Source organism: Mauremys reevesii, linkage group 7 (assembly GCF_016161935.1).
Source record: "Mauremys reevesii isolate NIE-2019 linkage group 7, ASM1616193v1, whole genome shotgun sequence".
Taxonomy (NCBI): domain Eukaryota; kingdom Metazoa; phylum Chordata; order Testudines; family Geoemydidae; genus Mauremys; species Mauremys reevesii.
The window spans coordinates 75533856-75550940 of record NC_052629.1 but is presented as its reverse complement, the minus strand read 5'-3'; the positions used below and the strand labels follow the sequence as shown (position 1 = coordinate 75550940).

The 17085-nt window shown below is 52.8% G+C and overlaps 1 protein-coding gene across 5 annotated transcripts in view; it reads left to right on the top strand.

Annotated features, from left to right (window-relative positions):
* Positions 1 to 1801: 1801 nt before the first annotated feature.
* Positions 1802 to 17085, top strand: part of APEH (acylaminoacyl-peptide hydrolase) — a 30491-nt gene continuing 15207 nt past the window's right edge. The window contains exons 1-8 of one of the 5 annotated variants that reach the window (XR_005583026.1): positions 1802 to 2156; positions 2510 to 2639; positions 3730 to 3856; positions 14684 to 14774; positions 15320 to 15395; positions 15623 to 15774; positions 16097 to 16234; positions 16617 to 16708. Coding sequence is in view for 4 of the 5 variants with exons in the window: in XM_039482385.1 (XP_039338319.1) it covers positions 2145 to 2156; positions 2510 to 2639; positions 3730 to 3856; positions 14684 to 14774; positions 15320 to 15395; positions 15623 to 15774; positions 16097 to 16234; positions 16617 to 16708 (818 nt within the window). In the remaining variant the exon portion in view is untranslated. Of the gene's footprint in view, positions 2157 to 2310; positions 2640 to 3665; positions 3857 to 14683; positions 14775 to 15319; positions 15396 to 15622; positions 15775 to 16096; positions 16235 to 16616; positions 16709 to 17085 lie in introns of those variants that run through there. The other 4 variants (XM_039482385.1, XM_039482384.1, XM_039482387.1 and 1 more) reach the window with 4 other exon arrangements.

The following is a 17085-nucleotide window of genomic DNA, read 5'->3' as shown; positions in this document are numbered from 1 at the left end:
TTGTTCCCCGATTACCCCCTCCCGAGACCCCTACCCCTAACTGCCCCTTGGGACCTCAGCCCCTATCTAAGCCTCCCTTCTCCTTGTCCCCAACTGCCCCTCCTGAGACCCCACCCAACTTCCCCCCCAGGACCGGACCCCCTACCTGTCCCCTGATAAACCTCCTGGACTCCCATGCCTATTCAATTGCTGCCTGTCCCCTGACTGCCCCTCCGAACCTCTGCCCCATCCAACCCCCCCTGCTCCTTGTCCCTTGGCTGCCCCCTGGAACTCCCTACCTCTTCTCCAACCCCCAAACCGCTTATTGTGCCACTCAGACCAGCGTGTCTGGCTCCGTGCAGCTCCAGATAGTTGCTGCCATGCTCCCCCATGGAGCCCACAGCCCTCTCCCACCTCCAGCACCTGCCTTCCAGATTTGAACACCTCAAAATTCAGGAGTGCTCAAGCTCGGTTTGGGCAGCTTTTACTTCATTTCTCCCAAATCAGTTTCCCCTGCAAGGTGCCAACTGAAGGTGTTGGAGAACAGAGACATTGGGTGGCTTCCTAATGCCTGGAAAAGAGACAAAGACCGGAGGAGGGAGTGTCAGTGCCTGTGCGGACTTCTGGGAAGTGCACGGTGTGGAAGGGGATGCTGTGATGCTTTGGAACAACTCCATACAAAGCCAGTCAGGACTCTGGGGGAGCCTCCTCTCTTGGAGCATACTGTCTCCAGGGCAAGAAGCTTACACCTTCCTGGGTCTGACCTCAGAGCATTCAGCATGCCCTTCCACACCATGCACTTTCCACAGCGAGTCTGCCCAGGCTGGTCCTGGGGCAACCAGAGGGCCCTGCACCCCAACTCCACAGTCAGATGTGACTCTCAGCCAGACAGTAAAACAGAAGGTTTATTAGATGACGGGAACACAGTTTAAACAGAGCTTGTTGGTACAGAAAACAGAACCCCTCTGTCAGGTCCATCTTGGGGGGTGGGGAGCCCAGAACCAAGTTCTGGGTCTCTCCCCATTTCCCCAGCCAGCTCCAAACTGACACTCACTCCTCTGGCCTCTGTGTCTCTTCTGGACAAGGAGGCCACCTGATCTCTTTGTCCCCAACACCTTCAGTTGGCATCTTGCAGGGGAAACTGAGGCACCCACACAGTATTCAGAGAAAATATTAAGAACATTCCCACTTCATCACAACAGGTGCAACAAAATATAATACTGTATATTGAAGTAGGCAAGTGCTGCTTCTGACTTTCCACTTTTAATTGACCCTTGTAATCTTGTGGCACTGACGTGTTGTAGCTTCATTTTATATCGGCTTACAGGGCGGGAGCGGGGGGGGGCCCACCATTTTGGGCCCCACCAAAAATTATACAAACCTGCCGCCTATGGTTAGCAGTGCTCTGGTGCCAAGAACCAGCGGACTTTGGAGACCGTCCCAGCCAGCCCAGGCCTTGCCCGGCGTCGCCACGGGCAGCACAGAACTGGGACTGTCTAGGGCTGAGCCGGACCTGGGGGTGTTGGGCTCCCAGAGTGTGACCCGTCCTGCTGCCGGGGCAGCTTCGCTCGTAGGCTGGGCCAGGAGGGCAGAGACCGGCTGACACTACAGGGGGGAGGTCCGGAGTCGCAGCCCGAAACCCCGAGGGCACGGGAGAACAGTGAGTCGGGCGACCCCCTGCGGGCTCGTCGGGCCGAGAAGATGCGTGCGCGAGTAGCTCCCACCTCGGGGCCGCCCCAACGCCGGAACCCGCTAGCGGCCAGCGCCTCGCCGCGCCTCCAGTTCTGCCCCCTCAGTCCCCGGCCCGGCCCCGCCTCCAGTTCTGCTCCCAGCCACCGCCCCGCACCCGGCCCTGCCTCCAGCGCCTAGCCCCGCTCCCCCGGCTGGTCTCTGGGCTCCGCAGGGCGACCGCGTTCCGTTCATCGCCACGCCTGGGGCTCGCTCCGGAGCCAGGTCCGGCCCGCTGCCCACAAATGGGGACAGCGCACGATCTCGTTGTTGCCGAGTAACGGGGGCGCGGCTGGACGGTAGCCGCAGAGGGACACGCCCGACCCTGCCCGAGCAGCGCTCTTGGGGCGGGGCCGGACCCTGGCCAGTGGAGGCCCCGCACCCCGGTCCGGAAGTGTCGCGTCAGGACCCCCAGCGTCCGGACTAGCGTCAGCGACATGGAGTCACCGGTGAGGGCCTGGGTCCGCCGCCTTCCCATAGTGCCCCGCGGGAGAGGCCTTGGTTGGCAGCCAGGCGGGGGGAGAGGGGGATGCAGGGACTGGGGGCGAAAGCTCCACCCCCGCCGTGACCTCCGTGTGACCCCCAGGGCCATGACCTCTTCCTGCGCACACAGTCCCCCCCCTCCCCCCCCGGCTCTGTTCCCCGTCCCTGCACCTCCGGCATGCCGAGCTCTGACCCTTGAGCCCAGCGCTCCTTGCCGGCGAACTCCGCATGCGCCCCGCTGCCCTGGTCCTTCCCTGAGCGGTGCCTGGCTCGGCGCCCGCTGCCATCCTCCCTATGCTGACGGGCTTTTCCTGCGCAGGTGCTGAGGAGCCCGGAAGAGATAGCAGCGCTGTACCGCGAGCTCAGCCAGTGCCCCTCGCTCTGCAGTGCCTGCATCGGGCCCGAGGTCACCACTCAGTATGGGGGCAAATACTGCAATGTCTATACAGGTACTGACTCCGCTGCGCCCTGCGCGTTCCAGGGCCCCTCTGTCCCAGTGCAGGGAGGGCTGGGGGCAGAGGGGCCCCAGGAGCAGAGGGCAGCTGCATTGTTCCTAGGTCTGGTTCGGCCTCGCCATGGGAGGCCCCCTAGGTCCCTCATCTCTGAGGTGAGGCACTGGGGAGGTAATGTGCTCAGACGGTCTGCTTGCCATATGTCAGTCTCAGCGGAAACCACACCAAGACCCCGCTTGGGGCTCTTCACGCGTGTGAAGGGATTTGTGGCAGTTGGGTTCTGTCGGATCAGCACGGCACCCCCTGGGCAGGTTCCCTGGGCTTGGGCTCAGCCCTCCCATCCCTGCAGCTGGCTCCAGCAGAAGAAGCAGTGCATGATGGGATGCTCTGTTGTAGCAGAGAGCACTGTGCTGCCTGTCTGTTACCTGCAGCCCCCTCTCTTACAGTCAGCAGAGACGCTGCAACTCCCTCCACTTGTCACAGCAGCATCCAGCCCTTGCCTTCCCCAGTTAAGGGTTCTACGGCCTTCTGTGTGGCTTCCCCGGTCTGGCCAGTCCTGCTTACTGAGTCACTGCTCCTGGCTCTCCAGACTTCTGTCTTCTCTCTACTCAGAGGCCTGACTGAACGATGGGACCTGCCCATTGCCACGTGACTTTGATCCCTTTCTCCAACTGGAGAGGTGGGAGAAGTGTGCCCAGGTGGGGCTGGCCCCAGCTCCCTGCAACAGAAGCTAGACTGCAGTCCCCATGTGCCAGCTGGGGAGCTGAGGCACAGACAGTGACAGCTGGTTTTCAGAGGTGTCCCCCATCCCAGCTGCAAAGCACTAAGTATACTTGACCATCAAGCCATAAGGGACTGGGCCAGGATCGCACAGAGCTAGGGCTTAACCCAGATCTCCTGAGCCCTAAGCTGTTGCCTCAAGCCCAGCTTGCTTCCAGGTAGCACAGAGAGTGCCAGGAGTGCAGGCAGGCAAGGTACCCTGCTCTGCACACGGGCCATCCCATCTGGTATCTTTGCTCTAAGGCCAAAGAAGAGGGGAGCGGTGCTGGCCCGGTGCAGGCAGCAGCTGACTGCCCTCTCCTTCCAGAGTGGTCTCAGCAGGACCTGGAGAGAGCTGAGAGCGTGAAGTTCTGCCGCCAATACCTCATCTTCCATGACAGCCAGGCCATCGTGTACTCTGGCCCCTCGGGCACCTGCAGTGAGATCAAGGGAGAGTGAGTGTCTCCGCCCTGTGCCTTTGCTAGTGCCCACCATGTGCCCATCGCCATCCCCACAGCTCTGCTAGAGGGGCCCTAGGAGCAGAGGGCAGCTGCATTGTTGGCTGGCTTGGCTGGCTGCCCAGTGTGGGCATGGCTGGGCGGGAGGTGGGGGCTGCCGTGCCGTGGGATGTGGGCAGCTGGGGAAGAGCTTGGGCTGCGTTGCCTCCTGCCAGGGGGCTCCAGCAGGAGGGACAGAACCAAAGTGTGGCTCTGCACCTGGCCCCCTGCTCAGAGTGTGGAGGGTGGGATGTCCTGGGGGCCTTACGTGTAGCCATGAATCACCCCTAGCTCCCAGGCTGCTGGCTGGGGAGGCAGAGTGTTCCACTACACTGTCCTGCTCCCTCCCTGCAGCTGCCCCTCCCCTGTGTCCTTGGGGGGGCTCCAGGCTGAGTTGCCTGCGAAAGACCACTAGCAGAGGGCGGGGCTCTTGGCTGCACCTGCTCCCGCCTCCTGGAGGAGGCATCTGGGCCACCTCAGGCCCCCTGTGCCCGCTGCTTCTCCAACTTTGCAATGGGGAGCTCCAGGTGCCAGGCCTGCTGTCCCTGCCTTTTGCTGCACCTGCTGGGAGCACCTCTCCATTGTGCTGTGTCAACATGGTTTCTGTAAAGGGAAATCGTGTCTTACTAATCTATTAGAGTTCTTTGAAGGGGTCAACAAACATGTGGAGAAGGGGGATCCGGTGGACATAGTGTACTTAGATTTCCAGAAAGCCTTTGACAAGGTCCCTCACCAAAGGCTCTGACGCAAATTAAGCTGTCATGGGATAAAAGGAAAGGTCCTTTCATGGATTGAGAACTGGTTAAAGGACAGGGAACAAAGGGTAGGAATTAATGGTAAATTCTCAGAATGGAGAGGGGTAACTAGTGGTGTTCCCCAAGGGTCAGTCCTAGGACCAATCCTATTCAATTTATTCATAAATGATCTGGAGAAAGGGGTAAACAGTGAGGTGGCAAAGTTTGCAGATGATACTAAACTACTCAAGATAGTTAAGACCAAAGCAGATTGTGAAGAACTTCAAAAAGATCTCACAAAACTAAGTGATTGGGCAACAAAATGGCAAATGAAATTTAATGTGGATAAATGTAAAGTAATGCACATTGGAAAAAATAACCCCAACTATACATACAACATGATGGGGGCTAATTTAGCTACAACGAGTCAGGAAAAAGATCTTGGAGTCATCATGGATAGTTCTCTGAAGATGTCCACGCAGTGTGCAGAGGCGGTCAAAAAAGCAAACAGGATGTTAGGAATCATTAAAAAGGGGATAGAGAATAAGACTGAGAATATATTATTGCCCTTATATAAATCCATGGTACGCCCACATCTCGAATACTGTGTACAGATGTGGTCTCCTCACCTCAAAAAAGATATTCTAGCACTAGAAAAGGTTCAGAAAAGAGCAACTAAAATGATTAGGGGTTTAGAGAGGGTCCCATATGAGGAAAGATTAAAGAGGCTAGGACTCTTCAGTTTGGAAAAGAGGAGACTAAGGGGGGACATGATAGAGGTATATAAAATCATGAGTGATGTTGAGAAAGTGGATAAGGAAAAGTTATTTACTTATTCCCATAATACAAGAACTAGGGGTCACCAAATGAAATTAATAGGCAGCAGGTTTAAAACAAATAAAAGGAAGTTCTTCTTCACGCAGCGCACAGTCAACTTGTGGAACTCCTTACCTGAGGAGGTTGTGAAGGCTAGGACTATAACAATGTTTAAAAGGGGACTGGATAAATTCATGGTGGCTAAGTCCATAAATGGCTATTAGCCAGGATGGGTAAGAATGGTGTCCCTAGCCTCTGTTCGTCAGAGGATGGAGATGGATGGCAGGAGAGAGATCACTTGATCATTGCCTGTTAGGTTCACTCCCTCGGGCACCTGGCATTGGCCACTGTCGGTAGACAGATACTGGGCTAGATGGACCTTTGGTCTGACCCGGTACGGCCTTTCTTATGTTCTTATGTCCTGGTGTGTGTTTAGATGGAATATAGGAGCCGAAGGGTTCATATGACCCAGTCCCTGGCCAACAGTAAACTGTGTTAACCATGGCCTGGGCTTTAGGATCTGGAGACCTCCACTTGCATAGTTCCAGGGCAAACAGCCCAGCAAACACCCCTTTAACTTTTACTGAACATCCAGGAAGGAAGGGAAACCAGCTGAAGTTTTTGAAATGGAAAGCATTCAGTCAGGCTTTCATTGTAACAACAACCCATGTTCCCTTTCCCGTTGGCAGGAGGGGCCTCCCCGTGCCAGACAGTCTTGTAGACAGGGTTATAGCTGGCAAATAACTGCATTTGGGGAAAAGAGAAGCAGTGAGCTGAGATGGACTAGGGTAACTGCTGCTGCTGCTCAAGTCTGATCCTGTTTGCTAAGAAGACGACAAGCCCAACACACCAAAGATAGAGCAGAAAAGAAAGACAAAAAGAGAGATTCAGCATTTGTCTCTGGGGCTGACTTCATTGCAGCCTCACTGCTGAAGAAACCCAGGCCCAGCCCATGCTCTGATCAGCCATGCTGAGAACTGGCAAACTTGTCCTAGCAAGAGGCGATTTGACACAGTGCTTTTTGCTGCCGATCAATCACGGGCTTACAGTGGTGTTGCAAAATACATCTCTACCTCTATATAACGCTGTCCTCGGGAGCAAAAAAATCTTACCGCGTTATAGGTGAAACTGCATTATATCGAACTTGCTTTGGTCCGCCAGAGTATGCAGCCCCGCCTCCCTGGAGCACTGCTTTACCACATTATATCCGAATTTGTGTTATATTGGGTTGCGGTTATATTGGGGTAGAGATGTATGCAGGCATGGCTGGCTCAGCCACACTCTTGTTAAATAGGAAGAAAACAGAAAAGGCTAGGAAAGAGAAAAAAGGTGGGGAGGGCAAAGGCCACATGGGGGAATGAGGGAGGGACAAAGTCTCACGTCCCAGATGGGGGTTGCGATTCAGCCGAAGCCAGTGGAGGTGGTGCTGGCCTCTTGGTCCCTCTCTTTGGCCTGGCCTGGTCTGGTCAGGACAGCTCTCAGGAGGAGGAGGAGGAGGAAGGCCCGGTTCCAAGGCAACCCAGCCACGATGGTGAAGCTCGCTGCAGTGGTTGTCACCAGACAGTTGCTGCTCCAGCTAATTTCATAAGAACGGCCATACTGGGTCAGACCAAAGGTCCATTTAGCCCAGTATCCTGTCTTCTGACAGTGACCAATGCCAGGTATCCCAGAGGAAATAAACAGAACAGATAATCATCAAGTGATCCATTCCCTGTCGCCCGTTCCCAGCTTCTGGCAAACAGGCTAGGGACACCATCTCTGCCCATCCTGGCATATAGCCATTGATGGACCTATCCTCCATGGATTTATCTACTTCTCTTTTGAACCCTGTTATAGTCTTGGCCTTCACAACATCCTCTGACATGCAGTTCCACAGACTGACTGCGTTGTGTGGAAAAAATACTTCCTTTTGTTTGTTTTCATCTTAATGATTCCCAAGATTCTGTTTGCTTTTTTGACTGCCGCTGCACATTGAGTGGATGTTTTCAGAAAACTATCAATCCAACATGTTTCTTGAGTGATAATAGCTAATTTAGACCCATCATTTTATGTGTATAGTTGGGATTATGTTTTCCAATGTGCATTACTTTGCATTTATCAACATCAAATTTCATCTGTCATTTTAACAACAAGGAGTCCAGTGGCACCTTAAAGATTAACAGATTTATTTGGGCATAAGCTTTTGTGGGTAAAAACCCCACTTCTCCAGATGCATGGAGTGAAAATTGCAGATACAAGCATAAATATATATTGGCACATGTAGAGAATATATTGGCACATGAAGAGAAGGGAGTTCCTCAGCTCTCGTCCCCTACTGCCCCTCTTCTACATTGATGACATCTTCATCATATGGATTCCACCTGGATTTCAACAATTTCCACCCCACCATCAACCTCAGCCTGGGCCAGTCCACATAAGAGATCCACTTCCTGGACACTAAAGTGAAAATAAGTGATAGTCACATAAATACCACCCTACACCTTGCATGCCTCCAGCTTCCATCCAAGACACATCACACAATCCATTGTCTACAGCCAAGCCCTAAGATAAAACTGCATTTGATCCAATCCCTCAGAGAGAGACAAACACCTACAAGATCTCTCAAGCATGGCTGTATTTTAAACCTGCTGTCTATTAATTTCATTTGGTGACCCCTAGTTCTTGTGTTATGAGAAGGAATAAATAACACTTCCTTATTTACTTTCTCCACACCAGTCATGATTTTATAGACCTCTATCATATCCCCCCCCTTAGTCCTCTTTTTTCCAAGATGGAAAGTCCCAATCTTATTAACCTGATATGGCAGCCATTCCACCCCCTAATCATTTTTGTTTCTCTTTTCTGAACCTTTTCCTCTCTCAAGGAAAGCTGGCTGTATTTTAAAGAATCCTTATTGAGGTTGCAGGAACAAACCATCCCGATGTGTAGGAAGAAAAGTAAATATGGCAGGCGACCAGCTTGGCTTAACAGTGAAATCCTTGCTTGTCTTAAACACAAAAAAACAGCTTACAAGAAGTGGAAGATTGGACAAATAACCAGGGAGGAGTATAAAAGTATTGTTCAGGCATGCAGGAGTGAAATTAGGAAGGCCAAATCACACTTGGAGTTGCAGCTAGCCGGAGATGTTAGGAGTAACAAGAAGGGTTTTTTCAGGTATGTTAGCAACAAGAAGAAAGTCAAGGAAAGTGTGGGCCCCTTGCTGAATGAGGGAGGGAACCTAGTGACAGAGGATGTGGAGAAAGCTAGTGTACTCAATGCTTTTTTTGCCTCTGTCTTCACAGACAAGGTCAGCTCCCAGACAGCTGCACTCTGCAGCATGGTATGGGGAGGAGGTGACCAGCTCTCTGTGGAGAAAGAAGTAGTTTGGGACTATTTAGAAAAGCTGGACGAGCACAAGTCCATGGGGCCGGATGCACTGCATCCGAGGGTGCTAAAGGAGTTGGCCGATGAGATTGCAGAGCCATTGGCCATTATCTTTGAAAAATCATGGCGATCGGGGGAGGTCCCGGATGACTGGAAAAAAGCTAATGTAGTGCCCTTCTTTAAAAAAGGGAAGAAAGAAGATCCAGGGAACTACAGGCTAGTCAGTCTCACCTCAGTCCCTGGAAAAATCATGGAACAGGTCCTCAAGGAATCAATCCTGAACCACTTAAAGGAGGGGAAAGTGATCAGGAACAGTCAGCATGGATTCACCAAGGGCAAATCATGCCTGACTAACCTAATTGCCTTCTATGATGAGATAACCGTCTCTGTGGATGAGGGGAAAGCAGTGGATGTGCTATTTCTGGACTTTAGCAAAGCTTTTGATACAGTCTCCCACAGTATTCTTGCCAGCAAGTTAAAGAAGTCTGGGCTGGATGAATGGACGGTAAGGTGGATAGAAAACTGGCTAGATGGTTGGGCTCAAACAGTAGTGATCAATGGTTCCATGTCTAGTTGGCAGCCGGTATCAAGTGGAGTGCCCCAAGGGTCGGTGCTTGGGCCGGTTTTGTTCAATATCTTCATTAATGATCTGGAGGATGGTGTGGACTGCACCCTTAGCAAGTTTGCAGATGACACTAAACTGGGAGGAGTGGTTGATTCGCTGGAGGGTAGGGATAGGATACAGAGGGACCTAGACAAATTAGAGGATTGGGCCAAAAGAAATCTGATGAGGTTCAACAAGGACAAGTGCAGAGTCCTGCACTTAGGACGGAAGAATCCCATGCACTGCTACAGACTAGGGACCGAATGGCTGGGCAGCAGTTCTACAGAAAAGGACCTAGGGGTTACGGTGGACGAAAAGCTGAATATGAGTCAACAGTGTGCCCTTGTTGCCAAGAAGGCTAATGGCATTTTGGGTTGTATAAGTAGGGGCATTTCCAGCAGATCAAGGGATGTGATCATTCTCCTCTATTCAGCACTGGTGAGGCCTCATTTGGAGTACTGTGTCCAGTTTTGGGCCCCACACTACAAGAAGGATGTGGATAAATTGGACAGAGTCCAGCGGAGGGCAACAAAAATGATTAGGGGGCTGGAGCACATGACTTATGAGGAGAGGCTGAGGGAACTGGGATTGTTTAGTCTGCAGAAGAGAAGAATGAGGTGGGATTTGATAGCTGCTTTCAACTACCTGAAAGGGGGTTCCAAAGAGGATGGATCGAGACTGTTCTCAGTGGTACCTGATGACAGAACAAGGAGTAATGGTCTCAAGTTGCAGAGGGGGAGGTTTAGGTTGGACATGAGGAAAAACTTTTTCACTAGTTGGGTGGTGAAGAACTGGAATGGGTTACCTAGGGAGGTGGTGGAATCTCCTTCCTTAGAGGTTTTTAAGGTCAGGCTTGACAAAGCCCTGGCTGGGATGATTTAGTTGGGTTTGGTCCTGCTTTGAGCAGGGGGTTGGACTAGATGTCCTCCTGAGGTCCCTTCCAACCCTGAGATTCTATGATTCTTAAAACTACAGTACCCACCTGGGGAAATGAGGAAACAGATTGACAGAGCAAGACGGGTATCCAGAAGTCACCTACTATAGGACAGGCCCAACAAAGAAAATAAAGAACACCAGTGGCCATCATGTATAGCCCCTGGCTAAAACGTCTCCAGCGCATCATCAACGATCTATAACATATCCTGGAAAATGATCCTCCACTCTCGCATGCCTTGGAAGGCAGGCCAATCCGTGCTTACAGACAGCCCCCCAACCTGAAGCAAATACTAACTAGCAACTACCCACCACACCACAGAAACGCTAACCCAGGAACCAATCCCTGTAAGAAACCCCATTGCTTTCTCTGTCCCCATATCTACTCTAGCGACACCATCATAGGGCTCATTCAACCATACCAGCCACACCATCAGGGGCTCATTCACCTGCACATCTAATAGATATGTGCCAGCAATGCCCCTCTGCCATGTACATTGGCCAAACTGGACAGTCTTCTACATAAAAAAATAAATGGACACAAATCAGACATCAGGAATGGTAACATACAAAAGCCAGTAGGAGAACACTTCAATCTCCCTCAACATGGGTACGTCTACACTACGGGACTATTCCGAATTTGCATAAACCGGTTTTGTAAAACAGATTGTATAAAATCGAGTGCGCGCGGCCACACTAAACACATTAAATCGGTGGTGTGCGTCCACGGTCCGAGGCTAGCATCGACTTCTGGAGCGTTGCACTGTGGGTAGCTATTCCGTAGCTATCCCATAGTTCCCGCAGCCTCCCCCGCCCCTTGGAATTTCCGGGTTGAGATCCCAGTGCCTGATGGGGCAAAAATCATTGTCGCGGGTGGTTCTGGGTAAATGTCGTCAGTCACTCCTTCCTCTGGGAAAGCAACGGCAGACAAGCATTTCGCGCCTTTTTTCCCTGGATTGCCCTGGCAGATGCCATAGCATGGCAATCATGGAGCCTGTTTTGCGTTTTGTGACTGTCACCGTATGTGTACTAGATGCCGCTGACAGAGGCGATTCAGCAGCGCTACACAGCAGCATGCTTTTGCTTTTGCATGACAGCAGAGATGGTTATCAGCCATACTGCACCATCTACCAATCCATAAATTGGTAAAAAGATGAGCATGGCTACCAGTCGTTTTGCACCATTTGCTGCTGTCATAAGTGCCCCTGGCTGCTCTTAGCCAGGGGCGCAAAAGCCAAAATTGGGAATGACTCCCAGAGTCAATCCCTCCTTTTTGGTATCTAAAAATAGAATCAGTCCTGGCTAGAATATGGGCAAGTGTACTAGAGAACCACTGTATCAGAGAGTGCAGCTGCTCTGTGTCAGATCCTTCAGAAATTATGAGCTGTATGCTATTCACAGGGGGTGCGCATGCAACAACCCCACCTGTTTATTCCGTTCTTCCCCCAGCCTTCCTGGGCTACTGTAGCATTGTCCCCCCACTTGTGTGATGAAGTAATAAAGAATGCAGGAATAAGACACACTGACTTGTTAGTGAGAAATGAGTGGAAGGCAGCCTCCAGCTGCTATGATAGTCCAGACAGGACAGTAAGGAGTGTGGAGCAGAGGAGCCCAGCATCCCTCTGCTAGTCCAGGGGCAATTGAATCTTTTTTTTTACACATGAAGGGTGGGGGCTGACAGAACTCAGCCCCCTGTTGCTATGACGATGATGGTTATCAGCCATACTGTACCATCTACCATGAAAAATTAGGGCCAGGCACCCTTGATAGACCTCACCGATGCTAGTCAGCATGGTTACCAGTCCTTTTGCACTGCCCCATGTGCCAATAGGCTGATGACGAGGACGGATACCAGTCGTATTGCACCATCAGCCACCCATGGCGGGGGGGAGCAAGGATGTTGGTGTTGAGTGCTGCAGCATCGGGTCTATCTGCAGCATTCAGTAAAGATAGGGTGACATGTTAAAGAGTCAAGAGAGGATTGCTTTCCCTTTCACTTCTGGGGGTGGGTGGGGGGGTGCGTAAATTGCCGAGCTATGCCCTGACCCACCGCGGACACTGTGTTTGACCCTAGAAGCATTTGGAGCTCAGCCAAGAATGCAAATACTTTTCAAGACTGCAGGAACTGTGGGATAGCTTGAGTCCTCCAGTCCATGAGCGTCCATTTGATTCTTGGGCTTTCCGTTACGTTTGTCACGCAGCAGTGCGCTGAGCCCCTGCTATGGCGTCTGTCTGGAGATTTTTTAAAAATGATTTTGAATTTCATCTTCTGTAACGGAGCGCTGATAGAACAGATTTGCCTGCCCTTACAGCGATCACGTCCGCATCGTCCATGCGGGAGCTCTTTCTTTATTTTGATTTTTAACTGCAACACCACACGTGCTGATCGGAGCTCCACGCTGGGCAAACAGGAAATATTCAAAAGTTCGCAGGGCTTTTCCGGTCTACCTGGCCACTGCATACGAGTTCAGATTGCTGTCCAGAGTGGTCAGTGGTGCACTGTGGGATACCGCCCGGAGGCCAATACTGTCGATCTGCGGCCACACTAACCCTAATCCGATATGGTAATTCCGATATTAGCGCTACTCCTCTCGTTAGGGAGGAGTACAGAAACCAGTTTAAAGAGCCCTTTATACCGATATAAAGGGCCTCTTAGTGTGGACGGGTGTGGCGTTAAATCGGTTTTACGCTCCTAAAACCGGTTTAAACGCCTAGTGTAGACCAGGCTAATAGATTTAAAAGTAGCCATTCTTCAACAAAAAAAACTTCAAAAACAGACTTTAAAGAGAAACTGCAGAGCTACAATTCATTTGCAAACTTAACGCCATTAATTTGGGCTTGAAAGGGACTGGGAGTGGCTGGCTCATTACAAAAGCAGTTTTCCCTCTCTTGGTAACTCCCTCATCATTTATTGGGAGTGGACTACATGCACCCTGACTGAATTGGCCTTCAACACTGGTTCTCCACTTGTAAGGTAACTCCCTTCTCTTCATGTGCCAATATATATTTATGTCTGTATCTGCAATTTTCACTCCATGCATCTGAAGAAGTGGGTTTTTTACCCACAAAAGCTTATGCCCAAATAAATCTGTTAGTCTTTAAGGTGCCACTGGACTCCTCATTGTTTTGTAGATACAGACTAACATGGTACCACTCTGATACTATCTGCCATTTTGTTGCCCAGTCACTCAGTTCAGCAAGATCCTTTTGTAGCTCTTCATAGTCTGCCTGGGACTTAACTATCTTGAGTAGTTTTGTATCATCTGCAAATTTTGTCACCTCACTCTTTGCCCCTTTCCCCAGATCATTTATGAATATGTTGAATAGCACTGGAGCCAGTACAAACCCCTGGGGGATACCACTGTTTATCTCTTTCCATTCTGAAAACTGGCCATTTATTCCTACCCTTTGTTTTCCTATCTTTTAACCAGTTACCAATCCATGAGAGGACTTTCCCTCTTATCCCATGACTTCTTACTTTGCTTAATAGCCTTTGGTGAGGGACCTTGTCAAAGGCTTTCTGAAAATCTAAATACACTATATCGACTGGATCCCCCTTGTCCATGTGCTTGTTGACTCCCTCAGAGAATTCTAGTAGATTGGTGAGGCATGATTTCTCTTTACAAAAAACATGTTGACTATTCCCCAACAAATCATGTTCAACCAGTTTGCCCGGTACTGAGGTCAGGCTTACTGGCCTGTATTTGCCAGGGTCACCTCTGGAGCCGATTTTAAAAATTGCCGTCACGTTAGCTATCCTCCAGTCATTTGGTACAGACGCTGGTTTAAATGATAGGTTACAGACTACAGTTAGTAGTCCTGCAATTTCACATTTGAGTTCCTTCAGAACTCTTGGGTGAATACCATCTGGTCTTGGTGTTTAGTTTATCAATTTGTTCTAGAACTCTGACACCTCATTTTCCCCCAAGTCTGAGGGGTAGAATAGCCCATTGACCACCAATTAGGCCAAATTTCCAACACCAGGTTTGGTCCACTGATTTCTGGTCCCCTCCTCCTCGTAGTTACCAGGTGTGACCAGAACACCCAGTCCTTTGGGGACTTTTGTACATATTTTCTTGCACCGTTTTGGATGACAGGTCACTGTGACAGCTTGGGAACATTCACTCTCCTGCACGACTGAGCTCACAGTCAGGGTCAATTGCAGGCCAAATTATCACAACAAGCCCCAGCTCCACCCCTCCCAGCACCCCTGTGGGGGTGGGTTAGCACATGTGGGTCTAGGATCCTATGGACTCCCTGAGCCCTGGCCGTGTGTCTCCTGTCCCCAAGCCACGCCATGCCCCCAGGCCCACTCCAGCCTGTCTCCCCCTGCAGGCAGCTGAGCAGGGAATCTCCCAGTGGGGCACTTAAGGCCGTTTTGCGGAAAGCCAGCCCTGGCAAAGGCGAGGAGAAGCAGTTCCTTGAGGTGAGTCAGTAGGAGTCTGGAGCTGCTGGTGCTGTGGGAAAAGCCCTGGGCAGAGTGAGGGCAGCCCTCAGCATCCTTGCTGTCTGGGGCTGAGGTCCCTCCCTGGCCTGACCGTGCTCGGGACTCAAGGAAGAGGTCAGCCTCTACTGCTGACGGCCCCTCCTCAGAACTTCTCTGTAGTTCCAGCAGGCCGCTGGGGTGGGAATCCCTGTGGCTCTCCCCTCAGCATTTACCAGGCACTGCTCATGGCACACTGGGGCCCGGCCAGCAGACCTGATCCTCGTGGGATCCCGGGCTGGTGTGGATCAGGATGGACAGAGCCATGGCCAGCCCACTCCTTCCCTTCGTGGATGGAGCAAGCCAGTGCAAGGTGGGCCCTGCTTCCCACTCTGCAGCCAGGCAAACTGCCACCCCAGCTGGCAGCTGTTGCCAGCAATACCTAGCACAGCTGCCTGTTCTCCCTGCCCTGTGCTGCCATTCCCCTGCCATCTGCTCTATGACCCCACAGTCCTGGGGCCTGGCCCCTGATGTCTTTGTTCCCCCAGATCTGGGATCAGAATCGCAAGGTGAAGAGCATCAACCTGACGGTGCTGGAGAAGCATGGCAATGTCTATGAGGATGGTGAGGCTGGGTCCCCACAGATCCGCCTTTTCCCTGAATTGTGGGAGGGGTTGGGGCTGTGGCGTGGGGCAGGATGGAGGATGGCTCTCCGGGCGTGGGGAGGGCAGTGAAGGAGGCCCCACAGCCATCTGGCTGGGCGTGGGGAGGGTGGCGAAGGGTGTCCCCAGGGCCCATGGTGGGGGCACTGGGCTGTGCCGCCCCATAGGGTCTGACCAGCACTTCCCCAGATCAGTTTGGCTGCTTGTCCTGGTCGCACTCGGAGACTCACCTGCTTTACGTGGCCGAGAGGAAACGGCCCAAGGCCGAGTCCTTCTTCCAGAGCAGAGCCTCGGAGCTGAGCAGCGGCTGTGCTGATGAGAGACGCGACAAGGCTGTCAAGGTGTGTGGGGCGTAGCTGGAGGTCCCGAGTTGGAGCTGTGGGTGGGCCACTCGCCCCACCCCCACAACCTGCTGGAAATCCAGGCATGGTGCTAGGGACCTGAGCAGGGATTCAGAGCAATTCCTGACTCTGCCACTGAGTACTGTGCCCTGCTTTCCCTTGGGGATGCTGGGCCTGTGGGGCAGGGGATGGCTGTCCTGTGGGCTCTGGCAATGCAATTAGAGCCAGATCGGCCCTGGGTCTGAGGCACAGGGCTATCCTGCTGCAGAAAGCAGGAGGGCTGGGGGTCAGGGGAGGGGACACTCATGGCTCTGTGTTCCAGGGGGAGCAGTTCGTGTACCACGATGACTGGGGCGAGGCGCTGGTGGGCAAGAGCATCCCGGCCCTATGCGTGCTGGACGTGGAGAGTGGCAATGTCTCGGTGCTGGAGGGTGTCCCGGAGCACATCTCCCCTGGGCAGGTCAGCGTGGGTGTGGGGAGCCAGGCACTGGCAGTGCCCGACTGGCACCTGCTAGCTGCCCAAAGCAGCCCCCAAATACCTCTCTGTCTGTTCCCTCATGCCAGCTGCCCCTGCCAGCACCCATAGGTCACCCAGTTTCCATGAGGGGCTGATGTGCCTCAGCAGGGGAATCTGCCCCCCAGGACGCCAACCAGCAGGGCGGGGCCATGCTTTGGTTCTCCGGAGGGCACCACTCATGGCTTCATTCCCTTAAACAGAGTGGGAGAGTTTCTAGCTGCTCTTGGGCCACCTCTGACACATTTTCCCCCGCCACCAGGTTCTCCCCACACCTTCTCTTTCCCTGCCCCTCTTGCTCATTGGCGCTCTCCCACTTTGCCTGCAGGCTTTCTGGTCCCCTGGTGACACGGGTGTGGTGTTCATAGGCTGGTGGCATGAGCCCTTCCGCTTGGGCCTGCGGCACTGCACTAACCGCAGGTGAGTGCCCTGTGCTGCTGCCAGATGCCCCTGCCTGAGCGACCGGCACGGGGGAGAGGATCCTCCCCATGTCCAGGTGTGGAGCCGTATCCAGGTAGCTTAGGCCAGTGGGACCTCTCAGAGAAATGCCCTTTGAGGCGCCTGCTGGCTGGGGCTGCTCTGCCAGGGCAGAGGGCCAGACTGGGGTTGACCCAGCCCTGCTCCGAGAGCTGGCCCCAGCTTGCGGGCATCTGCTGCAGTCGCCTCTGAAAGAGGCCACTGCAAAGGGAGGGGCTGCGGGGGGCAGCGGCTGCCAGACTCAGCCTGGGGAGCTGCAGCTCAGATCTGCCAGCTGGGAGCAGGGGCAGGAGTGGGGGCGGGGCTGGCTGCTCCCATCG